The 12,500-nt window shown below is 43.3% G+C and overlaps 2 protein-coding genes across 3 annotated transcripts; one reads left to right on the forward strand and one right to left on the reverse strand.

Moving 5' to 3' along the window:
* The first annotated feature begins 2,196 nt into the window (after positions 1-2,196).
* LOC138978830 (uncharacterized protein DDB_G0283357-like) lies at positions 2,197-7,840 on the forward strand. 2 transcript variants are annotated; one of them, XM_070351612.1, is made up of 5 exons: positions 2,197-2,464; positions 3,931-4,205; positions 5,101-5,319; positions 5,713-5,910; positions 7,208-7,840. In XM_070351612.1, exons 1-5 carry the CDS (start codon positions 2,425-2,427, stop codon positions 7,583-7,585), a joined length of 1,110 nt encoding a protein of 369 aa, XP_070207713.1. In that variant the 5' UTR covers positions 2,197-2,424; the 3' UTR covers positions 7,586-7,840. The 2 variants fall into 2 exon arrangements, with proteins under 2 accessions (XP_070207713.1, XP_070207714.1); XM_070351613.1 differs by having other exon boundaries at positions 5,716-5,910.
* Positions 7,841-8,298: 458 nt separating this feature from the next.
* On the reverse strand, positions 8,299-12,294 carry LOC138978831 (uncharacterized). The gene is made up of 4 exons (XM_070351614.1): positions 12,128-12,294; positions 10,518-10,760; positions 9,604-9,675; positions 8,299-8,976 (listed from the first exon to the last, which is right to left on the reverse strand). The coding sequence occupies exons 2-4, from the start codon at positions 10,681-10,683 to the stop codon at positions 8,660-8,662; spliced, it is 555 nt and encodes a 184-aa protein (XP_070207715.1). The 5' UTR covers positions 10,684-10,760; positions 12,128-12,294; the 3' UTR covers positions 8,299-8,659.
* Between the last annotated feature and the right edge of the window lie 206 nt (positions 12,295-12,500).

A 12,500-nucleotide genomic window follows, 5' to 3' on the forward strand; every position in this document is an offset into this window, starting at 1 on the left:
AGGTGTGTGATATTTTTATATGTCTTGCTATATTATACGGCTTGAGCAATGTTCACCCTTTACACGTACAGTGGAACCCCCCTTTTAATACCTCAATGCAGAAATGTACGAACATCAGGTCTGAAAAAGACGGGAGTCGTAAAAAGAAGGGAGGGGGGATTTTTTACAGACTTTATGAACAGAAAGTCTGAGAAAACTTGGTCTTAAAATGGGGGAAGTCCTAAACGTTGGGGATGGCCGAATCGTCCGCCCGATCGCCAGGGGCGAGTAAAACATTCGCCTGGCAATTTGCCCGGCGGGCCAGTAAAAATTCTGGTCCAATGCAACACTTTTGATCGTAATATGGAGTTTCAAAGCCGTAAACACTTCAGATGCAGCAACTGTGATATGTACCGGACCATCGAAATTTCTGGCGGGCTAGTGACTTGCTTGAAGTTACTCGCCCGGCTGGCGAGTTACAATTTTGAGATTTGGCCATCCCTGTGGGGGTCTTGATAGAAAGGTTCCACTGTATATTTGTCAAGTGCTGAAAGTACCAGCCTACATGCAGCAATTACGCGCTTGGCAGCCATTTATGGCAGCGGGAAGTAAAATCCGAAATGTCAACGTGATTGCGGAATTGCGCCATGATTCGAGGGGAGGAGAGTATCATTATTACATTCCGACATGACCCGAGAACAGGCCATTTGGACTTTTAAGTTAAAGGGATGCTGCCAGGCAAAGAATTGTGTCAATCAATCAATATGAGGCTTATATCGCGCGTATTCCGTGGGTACAGTTCTAAGCGCAGGGATTTTTATTTTTATTTTTATTTTTTATCTTTATGCAATTTATATTGCGCACATATTCAAGGCGCAGGGATTTATTTATGCCGTGTGGCATGGAATTTTTTTTACACAATACATCACGCATTCACATCGGCCTGCAGATCGCAGCCATTTCGGCGCATATCCTACTTTTCACGGCCTATTATTCCAAGTCACACGGGTATTTTGGTGGACATTTTTATCTATGCCTATACAATTTTGCCAGGAAAGACCCTTTTGTCAATCGTGGGATCTTTAACGTGCACACCCCAATGTAGTGTACACGAAGGGACCTCGGTTTTTCGTCTCATCCGAAAGACTAGCACTTGAACCCACCACCTAGGTTAGGAAAGGGGGGAGAAAATTGCTAACGCCCTGACCCAGGGTCGAACTCGCAACCTCTCGCTTCCGAGCGCAAGTGCGTTATTACCACTCGGCCACCCAGTGCAGTGTGTATGTGTATGTGTGTGTGTGTGTATGTGTTTGTGTGTGTGTGTGTGTGTGTGTGTGTGTGTGTGTGTGTGTGTGTGTATGTGTGTGTGTGTGTGTGTGTGTGTGTGTGAGTGTGTGTGTACCCATGTTTCCACAGGTTTGGTTGCCTAAATCACCATAAGGCAACCATCCACACGTGGATGGCAACCTAAACTCTGGATGGCAACCTAATTGTGTGGATGGTCGCTTCATTTAACACCGTTAAATTGACTTTTTTGACGGAAAGAATGTCATAACAATGTTCAAAATGACATTCTTTCCGTCCTCTATAGGCGACGAAATAGGTCAAATTTTGTGCATTTTTTAGTGCAAAATTCTTCGATGCCGGAGCGAGTACTGCACCCAGTGCTGTTGTAGTGCAAGTGCACTAGAAAGGCACTACACCCAGTGCCGCCTCTTAGGTAACCATCCACACTTTAGGTGTGTGTGTGCGCGTGAACGTGTGTGTGTGCGTGCGCGTGCGTTCGTGCGTGTGTGTGTGTGTGTGTGTGTGATTGCGTGCGTGCGTGTGTGTGTGTGTGAGTGTGTGTGTGTGTGTGTGTGTGTGAGTGTGTGTGTGCGCGTGCGTGTGTGTGTGTGGTTGCGTGTGTGCGTGCGTGCGTGCGTGCGTGCGTGTGTGATTGTGAGTGTGTGTGTGTGTGTGTGTGTGTGTGTGTGAATAAGTTCCACCCAATCACCCCCCCTCCCCCCCTACGACAAAAAACACACAATCAACAACACCTTCCGCCCCAAAACTTCCTCCCATACACAACTGAAAATCTGCGCTGTTTCCGTTTAGTTCACTACCATCGTAGCAGGCGATAGAGATGAAATCTTCCGCGTGGCGCGAATTAAGCCCTTTCACTATTTACTTCCCCTCTGAAGAAAAACATATAAAAGATTAAATTAAGCTATGGTTTTCATTTCTCATCTCAAATCCGCGAGGAAAGTTTGTCAAAACAAACGCGCCAAGAAATAGTTTGTTTTGTTAAATCTGTCCAGTGGTATTTGGATTAGGGAATTCACTGTGTACAAACTGCGGAGAATAACCTAAGACGTTCATCTCAAGGTGTAAACAGTACAAGAGTCGCGCTTGTTATCAGTAACTTGGTACAGATTATTGCAGCAAGATTCCACAGTGTTCAAGATGTACATCTTCTCCTTCATATTGAGGAGTTTTCTGTGGCGTGAGTACTACCTTTTTCTTCATAAACTTTTTTGTTTGTATTACAAATCCAAAAACAAAGAGACTGCCAACGTTCCAAAATTCAGAATCAAATAACAAGAAAGGTAGGTTGTTGGAACGTTTGTTATTGACAGAACAATACATTCACAGATATTTCGACCCAACGGATTTTGAAGTGAACAGACAAACAAATATTCACACAAAACTTATCTTGATAGTCTTATCAGTTTACGCCCACTCGTCAGGAAGCCGAGCGAATAATAAATAATAAATAACAAATAGATAAATGACCGTTGGGTCGAAATATCTTAGAATGTATTGTTTTGTCAATAACAAACGTTCCAACAACCTACCTTTCTTGTTTTTTGAGTTTGTATTACAGTTATGGTTCATTCCGCAAGTTCAGAGTAGTGTAATTCTCACTTACTCTTTTGCACATGGCGTATGCAGAGCAGCATTTTGCAAGAGTTATGTCTACAATTTTCAGATAAATGTATTATCTGTATCATAAGTGTTTGTCTGTCCGTCCACTTAAAAGACCAGTGGGTCAATGTACTGTAGGCGGGGATGTAGCTCAGTCGGTAGCGCGCTGGATTTGTATCCGGCAGTTGGCCGCTGTCAGCGTGAGTTCGTCCTCACGTTCGGCGAGAGATTTATTTCTCAGAGTCAACTTTGTGTGCAGACTCTCCTCGGTGTCCGAACACCCCCCGTGTGTACACGCAAGCACAAGACCAAGTGCGCACGAAAAAGATCCTGTAATCCATGTCAGAGTTCGGTGGGTTATAGAAACACGAAAATACCCAGCATGCTTCCTCCGAAAACGGCGTATGGCTGCCTAAATGGCGGGGTAAAAACGGTCATACACGTAAAATTCCACTCGTGCAAAAAACACGAGTGTACGTGGGAGTTTCAGCTCACGAACGCAGAAGAAGAAGAAGAATGTACTGTAAATGTAACGTTTTGATTTATCATAAACTAAACGTTCCAATTTAACCTATCACTAGGCTTCTTTTTTTAATTCTGAATTTTGGAACGTTAGCTGTCTATCTCACGGTGGTTTTTGAATTTCATGACGTATGCATATTACTTCCCTTTGTCACGTTTCTTAAATTGTGGTTTTTTTCAATACAACAACGAAAAAAAATTTTTTAATGAAAAAAGCAACAACGTGCAGATAGAAGTAGACACAGCAGAGACAGAGTGTACTTGTCGCAAATTTACTATACTACATTTCAAATAAAAGTTACCTGCCGACTATTTATTTACTTATCTATTTATTTATTAATTCATATATTAATGTCTTTTTTAAATTTATTTATTTACGGGTTGATCTATCGGCACAACCTTAAACAACACTATATTGTCTCTTGGTCTTTACTGATAACGTCAAATCGTCAAAACGACGATTTCATTTGAGACACTTATTTTGAACTTTCCATCACTAATCTCTAACCTCCATACCTACAGTGGTCTTAGCTGGATACGGATTAACACAGCAGTCAACACAGCAGAGTCCCTTCTGCCCCAATGCAAATGGCGACTATCCTAATCCCGCCAGCGAGACCTGCGCCTCCTTCTTCCGTTGTGTGCAAGGGAGGCCACTCGCACTACGCTGTCCAACTGGCGAAGCGTTCGACTTTTTGCTGCGGAGATGCTCCCCCAGAGATGACGTGAACTGTGAGCGACAGTTGCAACTCTTCGCCGCCCCCGCTGCAGGCTCTTCTGGAGGAGGAACGGGAGCGGTGTGTTATATTCGTTTGTTGATGTTAGGCCAAATTAAAATGTATGTTGGTTTAGGGTAACGTGACCATAAAAGATAGGGTCAATAGGTCGGCTTTAAACAACAACAAAAATCTTAAATTGAGTCGATTTTAAAGGAGGTTACTTCCCTTAGTCTCGGTATGGTTCGCAAAATGTGCCAAAAGTGTTCGGGCTTTTTTAGAATTAAAAAAAAAGTGTTAGGGTCAGCGAGAAAAAATATGGTCGGTCGGGTTACCCTAAACCAACATTTACATTTCGATTTGGCCTTAATATAATTTGCAGAAGGGGAAGCGGGACTGAACAGATAATTACTATACATGTACCATGTAAAAGAACTTGTGTCGTCACTGTGTTGTTGTGAGTGGCTGTTACTTGCATTGTATGTGTTAGTTATCCCCCCTCCTTGTCTATATTATCACTCCTAATGTTCTTATGTGTCAGTTATCACTCCTCCTTGTCTATATTATCACTCCTAATTTTTGTATGTGTCAGTTATCACTCCTCCTTGTCTATATTATCACTCCTAATGTTCTTATGTGTCAGTTATCCCTCCTCCTTGTCTATATTATCACTCCTAATTTTTTTATGTGTCAGTTATCACTCCTCCTTGTCTATATTATCACTCCTAATTCTATTATGTGTCAGTTATCGCTCCTCCTTTTCTTTTATTTAAGAGAAAGACCTAAAAAGAAAACCGAAAACGGCGTATGGCTGCCTAAATGGCGGGGTAAAAACGGTAAAAACCTTACATTCTCTTCCGAGGTAACATCATTCAGGACATTCACATACAATCTTTCATCATTCAAAATACACGTCCTTTGATCAGAACAAACGACAATAAATTTAAGATTTAATTATTTTATTTTCACCTTTCAGAATGGACTGGGCTCTTCCTTCCCGTTCTTAAACGGGGATTCGGATTCCAACAAGTTTTCGTTCCTAAACGGGCTGCCACAGGGCCTCTACGATCACTTGTTCTCACAGAGCAACGCCAATTCCCAGTCGAACCCACAAGGCCAGAATGGGTTGAACCTGCAAGACCTGTTTGGATCAGGCGGATCTGCGCAGAACCAGGCACCTTTCGGGCAAGGAAATGTGTGTTAAAATGACTTTTGATTTCATTTATTGTATTTGTTATTTGGGTTAAGCAGTTTTTTTTTTTATCTTATACCTCCTGCTGCTACTTTGCTATATATCTTTTATTTTCAATGATCGAGTTTGCAAATATGTGTGTGTGTGTGTGTGTGTGTGTGTGTGTGTGTGTGTGTGTGTGTGTGTGTGTGTGTGTGTGTGCGTGTGTGTGTGTGTGTGTGTGTGTGTGTGTGTGTGTGTGTGTGTGTGTGTGTGTGTGTGTGTGTGTGTGTGTGTGTGTGTGTGTGAGACGGTATGATGATTCTGTTTGATTTTGTTTTCGACTTTGCCTTTTCTTACAAAAAAACCCACGCACAAACAAACCACGATTTAAACACTTTTGGGGACAATTTTCAGCAGTTAGGTCAAGGGCAGTCACCACAAGCACAAGGCGCAGGCGGGATCTTTGCTGGCGTGAATGGCCAGGGATCAGGAATTCGTGTGACGTCAGACGGTCAGCTGACTGCAGGCGGCAAGCCGATTGGTAAACTCTACTCTTCACCCCACGGCACCGTCATCGTCATCAAAAAGCCACAAGTGCAACAAGCAGCCGCGGTGAGTGGAATTGGAAACGTCGTGGGTCTCATTTGAATCCCCCCTTAAAAAAAATAATGAAACGAGTTTGTCTGATGACAAGGCACACACAAAAAGGAGGGACAGACAGACAGACAGCAAATGAGAGAAAATCAGGGTCCGAATACGCGTATGTCGGTTACGTTTAAATCTTTTATTGATGTGGTTTTTTTTTAATTCATATTATTATTATTTATCTGCAAAGGCGTGTGTGGCTCTTTATTCGCCGGGAATCGTGCCAGCTGTGCCATCTGCTTGTCGGAGAAGAGTAGCTTTCCTTGTATAGTCAGCTAAAGTGTCGTTTACATGTATTTATTTATTTTATTTTTGTTTCGGAGGGGGGGGGGGGGGGGTGTTGTAAAGAACCTTCTGCGATCGGCAGAAAAAAATAGGGTCGTTCGGGGAATCAGAAACATTGATTTCTGTTTCGGCCTAATTTGCGTACGAGGCTGTTATCCAGTGCAAAAAGTTTACACAGACATGTGGTGGTGTAGAAGATCATATAAACGGGACGGAAGGTAATTCTAGCTGTGTTTGCCCAGATCATTCAGTGATAGTGCACACCTTTCCCTCAGATGTCTTCTGGGTCTGAGGTAGGGATTGGGTGGTGGGTGTCCTGAATTCCCAAAGCCCACCCTCACCCTCCCCCTCATATCCGGCAAATGTACCTTTGTTCTCTCAAAACTACTCCTTTCACTTGCTTCATGTCAACGACGGGCGCAGTGGCGTAGTGGTAAGACGTCGGCCTCCTAATCGGGAGGTCGTGAGTTCGAATCCCGGTCGCTGCCGCCTGGTGGGTTAAGAGTGGAGATTTTTCCGATCTCCCAGGTCAACTTATGTGCAGAACTGCTAGTGACTTAACCCCCTTCGTGTGTACACGCAAGCACAAGACCAAGTGCGCACGGAAAAGATCATGTAATTCATGTCGGAGTTCGGTGGGTTATAGAAACACGAAAATACCCAGCATGCCTCCCCCGAAAGCGGCATATGGCTGCCTGAATGGCGGGGTAAAAACCAAGTCGTGCTAAAAACATGAGTGAACGTGGGAGTTTAAGCCCATGAACGAAGAAGAAGAAGAAGCGTCATGTCAACAGCATCTGGGAGGCTTTGCTCTTGAGATCCCAAGACTTCCGTTCATACTCTAGGTCTAGCCCTGTCACAAGAATGCAGCTCGAAAGTACCAAACAGTTAATAATAAAGATACGTGGACAAAAATCGGCACTGTATAAAATAGCCGTTTTAAATATTGAAAGAAATCTTGCCAAACTTTTTGTTGCAGGTTCCAAACATTCAAACGTTGAACACAGTGCCCGTCACTCCACAGGACCAACCCCAGCAAGGCACGCCACAACTAGCCACGCCCTCCAATATCCCAGCAGCAAATCAGCAAGGCCAGAACGCTCAGTCACAAGACCCGCGAGCCAATCAGGTTCAGCCTGACGGTTATGCAAATCAGGGGTCACAACAGAGCGTAACGGAGATACTGAGACAGGCGCTGAGCCAGGGCCTTGGACCCATTTCGCCTGGGATTCCTAGTTTTGTCAACAACCTGAACCAAGTTGACTCTAAGAGCGTTGACATTGGCAGTGGCAGTGACAGCAATGGCAGCGACAATAGTGTCAGTGACAGCGACGTCATTGACACAGACGCCAGCTAGGATGTCCTTTTGTGATTCCAATTTATCGTGTATGTTTCGATTATGTATGGCTGACTCTAGCTAACACATAATCTGTACTTTATTCTGAAATTGTCATTATAATTTTGCATTTTTGTTCACCTTTGATGACTGGATGAGACCTATTAAAAAATTTAAATTATAGATCTTTGTTCATTGTGCACTATGCTCTGTTACTTAGTTCAAGACTGTTTGCCGTGTGTACTATTATGTGTCATATAAAGATTTTTTTTATTGAAACGTTTGCAATGCAGTCGGTGTGTGTGTGTGTGTGTGTGTGTGTGTGTGTGTGTGTGTGTGTGTGTGTGTGTGTGTGTGTGTGTGTGTGTGTGTGTGTGTGTGTGTGTGTGTAGAACGCGAGTTGTAACTTCCACCAAAACACCACTATCCCGCCAAAAGGCGAGCCAAAAACAAAAGCTCACGGAAAAAGAGTAAACATCAAGTTCTCAAACTCATTTCTTCGTTACACTCAGACTATATTCAATCCAATAAATAATCAGGAATGATATTCACGATAACATGACTACAGCACATTGTTATAAAGATCCTGGTGAACATGAATATTTTGCCTAAAGTTAAAGACGTCTCCCTTCCCATGAAGAACTAGTTTTTGGATCACAACAGATCTGTCCAAATCTTTACGTGGGAAAGAGCATCCTTTTTACTTAACACACACACACACACACACACACACACACACACACACACACACACACACACACACAAACAAACACAAACATACACACACAAACACACACACACACGCACGCACACACACAGACACACGCACACACACACACACACACACACACATGATGGGTGGTTTCTTTGCAGAGGGCTCATTTTTTGCTGAATTAATTTGTGTAATTGACACCCTTGACCTTGTAAAGTGCAACATTTACTCAGCAAAAGATTACGACTCTACACGCGAAGCAGTCAGGATGTTAATTTGTGATATTTGTCAAAGTGGAAGGACGCTCTTATATATCCCATAATGTAAAAGCCTACACAGAGCTATGGTGGTGTGTACGCTATTGTTTACACCAGAAGCTATCTTTAACGATTCCGCATGAAATTAATAAAGTTAAACAGAGGTGAACGGCCAGTCGATGATGACGGTATAGATGATAACGGTGTAGACGATGACGCAGACAATGATGACGTCACAGCGGACAATAACACGTCAGAACGTTGACAGCGGAACTGTGGAATGGAACAGCCCCTGTCATCGTTGAGGCAACCGGCAACGAAGGGATCATTCAAGAAAACATCTTCAAGCGAGCGTTGCAACCTCTGGCAAGCTATGAAGTCGAAGTTTGTCGCTGTGAAGGGCTCTGACATTGCGAGTCGGTACTGAAAGCCTTGGACAGCAACTGCAAGGTAACATTGAAATAAAAATGTGATGACGCATTCACTGAAAACTTGATGACAGAGAACAAATATCAAGGCCAACAACAACAAAAAAGTTGGTTTAGGGTACCGTGACCAAAAAAAAATAGGGTCGGTAGATAGTATTTAAAAACAATTGTTTTTAATTTAGTAGAGTTTGTTCCCTTAGTCTCGGTATTGTTCGCAAAATGTGCCAAAAGTTTTAGTTTTTTTTTGAGAAATGAAAAAAAAAGTTTTACCCTAAAACAAATTATTTTTTGTGTGCCTAAAACTAATAGATATATTATACGCTGAGTGACTGACTGAAAGAGAAAGTCAATCAGACATCCACTCAATGGAGACAACCAAATAGGCCTATATTACGGATAGGACTATATCATTACAGGTCAGAAAATCACATACACAGTAATTACGCGTAATTGTATAAAATGTTGAGTTTTAATGCACAATATTTTGTGTGTGTGTTTTTGTAGTTGTTGTGGTATTGTAAAGTGCCCCGAGACTGCTACTTGGTGTTGATCGATCGCCAATAGTGCAAAATAAGAATGTTTTAGTACTTTTTTCTGATGGGAAGTACAGAATAATACTTATAGATGTGTGCAAACACTTACCAGCCCCCTGCCTGAGAGAAGGCCGCACATCCACAACCTCTCTGATGCTGGAATCCACGTAGGTCTCTGCCACTGCAACAATCAGTTGGGGGGCAACGAATAAATGCATGGGTGCTACTCTTCTGGCAAGGTGCCGGAATTCCGGTTTTTGAAAATGTCCACAGCCGGAAATTCCGGGTTTTCAATTTTGTTGCGAAGAAAAAAAAAAACAGAGAAAAAATACGCGGTTCGTTTCGCTTCCAAGGTTGAATTTTGACTAGAGATTTTGATCCGAGTTTTGAAGCTCTTTTGGCGGGAGGACAAAATCTCGGCATTGCTAAAGCCGCCATTTTTCTAAATGGATGCGATTTGTTGTTGCGAGGAAGTTTGTCGTGAAATCCGTTGCAAGTTTAAAATGTAATCGACACTAAGCTATATTCTGACACTCTGACGATCTGAAAAGATGCGTTTCGGACAATGAAGGTTGGGGGGGCACTAAGCACAAAGAAGTTCACACAAAAATGTCAAAAGTCATGACAACACCTGTGTAAAGTAATTCTTGTTTAGGTGTACATAAAAGGCCGCAATTGATATAAGCATAGCTTTATTTTTAAGCCGTCTCAAATAACTCTATTGTACTACATAAATTCCCCCGATATCGGCGTACGCTGCCTGAATGGCGGGGTAAAAACAGTCATCGTGTGCGTGAGTGCATGAATGTGCTTGCATACGTGTGTGTTTGTGTATGTGTGTATGAGTGCGTGCATGTACCATTCATGCAGGTCACAAGAAGTAAAACAACACGTAAAAATCCACTCATGCAAAAACATACGTGAACGTTGGAGTTTCAGCTCATGAACAAACAACAAGAAGAAGAAGTACCGCATTATGTCGCCTAATCTTTTCTGAATATCAAACCGATTAAACCAACTGACCTGGAGGTTCAGGCTCTCCTGCAGGTGAGTCCGGTGTAGTACTAGCTCTGACCCCCAAGGGAGGGGCCGCCCCAGGCGGTCTGGGCCTGTCGCCGCAATCCACTGACCTCTCGCCAAGGCACGTCCTGAGGTCAAGGTCAAAGAGCGTGCCCGCTGAGCAGTTCATGAGGGCAGCTACGTGCCCGGGAGCGCAGCTGTAGAACTGCGAGCAGGAGGTGGGCACTGCTGCTAAGTACTTGCCCTCTGTCATTACACGGGAGAGACGAACATGAGCAAATATGAACAGGTACGGTGAAACCTCTGTTAAACGACCTTCTAAAATGTGAGAAACAAATTAGGTCGTATAAGACAGGAGGTGGGCACTGCTGCTAAGTACTTGCCCTCTGTCATCGCACGGGAGAGACGAACATGAGCAAATATGAACAGGTACGGTGAAACCTCGGTTAAACGACCTTCTAAAATGTGAGAAAAAAAATTAGGTCGTATAAGACAGGAGGTGGGCACTGCTGCCAAGTACTTGCCCTCTGTCATCGCACGGGAGAGACGAACATGAGCAAATATGAACAGGTACAGTGAAACCTCTGTTAAACGACCTTTTAAAATTTGAGAATAAATTAATTAGGTCGTATAACATAGTTTAAGACAGGAGGTGGGCACTGCTGCCAAATACTTGCCCTCTGTCATCGAACGGGAGAGACAAAAATATCAATCAATCAATCAATCAATATGAGGCTTATATCGCGCGTATTCCGTGGGTACAGTTCTAAGCGCAGGGATTTATTTTTTAAAAAAATTTTTTATACAATTTATATCGCGCACATATTCAAGGCGCAGGGATTTATTTATGCCGTGTGAGATGGATTTTCTTTTTTCTTTACACAATACATCACGCATTCACATCGGCCAGCAGATCGCAGCCATTTCGGCGCATATCCTACTTTTCACGGCCTATTATTCCAAGTCACACGGGTATTTCGGTGGACATTTTTATCTATGCCCATACAATTTTGCCAGGAAAGACCCTTTTGTCAATCGTGGGATCTTTAACGTGCACACCCCAATGTAGTGTACACGAAGGGACCTCGGTTTTTCGTCTCATCCGAAAGACTAGCACTTGAACCCACCACCTAGGTTAGGAAAGGGGGGAGAAAATTGCTAACGCCCTGACCCAGGGTCGAACTCGCAACCTCTCGCTTCCGAGCGCAAGTGCGTTACCACTCGGCCACCCAGTCCAAATATTAGCAAATGTGAACAGGTACAGTGAAACCTCTGTCGAAAGACCTTCTAAATGAGGTCATATAAGACGGGGAGTCTCAACATGGGGGTATATTTCGGGACACTATAAAGATGGCATATAGTATAGGGAGTCTTATGCCAGATTTGAGGACAGTTTGTTCAAGATGGCGTCGGAGGCGTGCTCGGTTCAAATGTAGTTCCACGACAACATCAACAACAACAACAACGACGACGGCACCAACAACAAGAAAACAACAACAGCAAAAACAACATCAGAACAACAACAATAACAACAACAACAACAACAACAACACAAAATATCCTCACACCACAACCACCACCACCAACAGCCACAACAACCACAAACGACATACCTTGCTGACCATCTTGACAACTGGCAGGTGTGTACAAATAGCGTACGCCGCCCTGTGAATGTGTGTCCCCCACCACCAAGCCCGCAGTCAGGACAAGGGCCAAACCTGGCGGATAATGAAATCGTCGGAACTCAGCATTATCAGATAATTAAATCGAACGAACTGAGGACTGGCAGATAATTCAACCGTAAGAACTCAGCGCTTGCAGTTAATTAAATCAAAAGAACTCAGCACTAGCAGATAATTAAATCGAACGAACTCAGCACTAGCTGATAATTAAATCGAACGAACTCAGCACTAGCTGATAAATAAATCGTACGACCTCACCACTAGCAGATAATTAAATCGTACGAACTCACCACTAGCAGATAAT

The sequence above is a fragment of the Littorina saxatilis genome, linkage group LG10 (genome assembly GCF_037325665.1).
Source record: "Littorina saxatilis isolate snail1 linkage group LG10, US_GU_Lsax_2.0, whole genome shotgun sequence".
Lineage (NCBI taxonomy): Eukaryota > Metazoa > Mollusca > Gastropoda > Littorinimorpha > Littorinidae > Littorina > Littorina saxatilis.

What these genes read in the sequence shown, in the direction of transcription:
- LOC138978831 (XM_070351614.1), bottom strand. Translation starts at nt 10,683, where the DNA reads ATGAACTGCTCAGCGGGCACGCTCTTTGACCTTGACCTCAGGACGTGC. An exon ending in AGGAGAGCCTGAACCTCCAG is followed by an intron (nt 9,676 to 10,517) that starts GTCAGTTGGTTT and finishes TGATTGTTGCAG; the next exon opens with TGGCAGAGACCTACGTGGAT. An exon ending in TTCTCTCAGGCAGGGGGCTG is followed by an intron (nt 8,977 to 9,603) that starts GTAAGTGTTTGC and finishes GTTACCTTGCAG; the next exon opens with TTGCTGTCCAAGGCTTTCAG.
- LOC138978830 (XM_070351612.1), top strand. Translation starts at nt 2,425, where the DNA reads ATGTACATCTTCTCCTTCATATTGAGGAGTTTTCTGTGGC. An exon ending in ATTGAGGAGTTTTCTGTGGC is followed by an intron (nt 2,465 to 3,930) that starts GTGAGTACTACC and finishes CCATACCTACAG; the next exon opens with TGGTCTTAGCTGGATACGGA. An exon ending in CACCTTTCGGGCAAGGAAAT is followed by an intron (nt 5,320 to 5,712) that starts GTGTGTTAAAAT and finishes GACAATTTTCAG; the next exon opens with CAGTTAGGTCAAGGGCAGTC.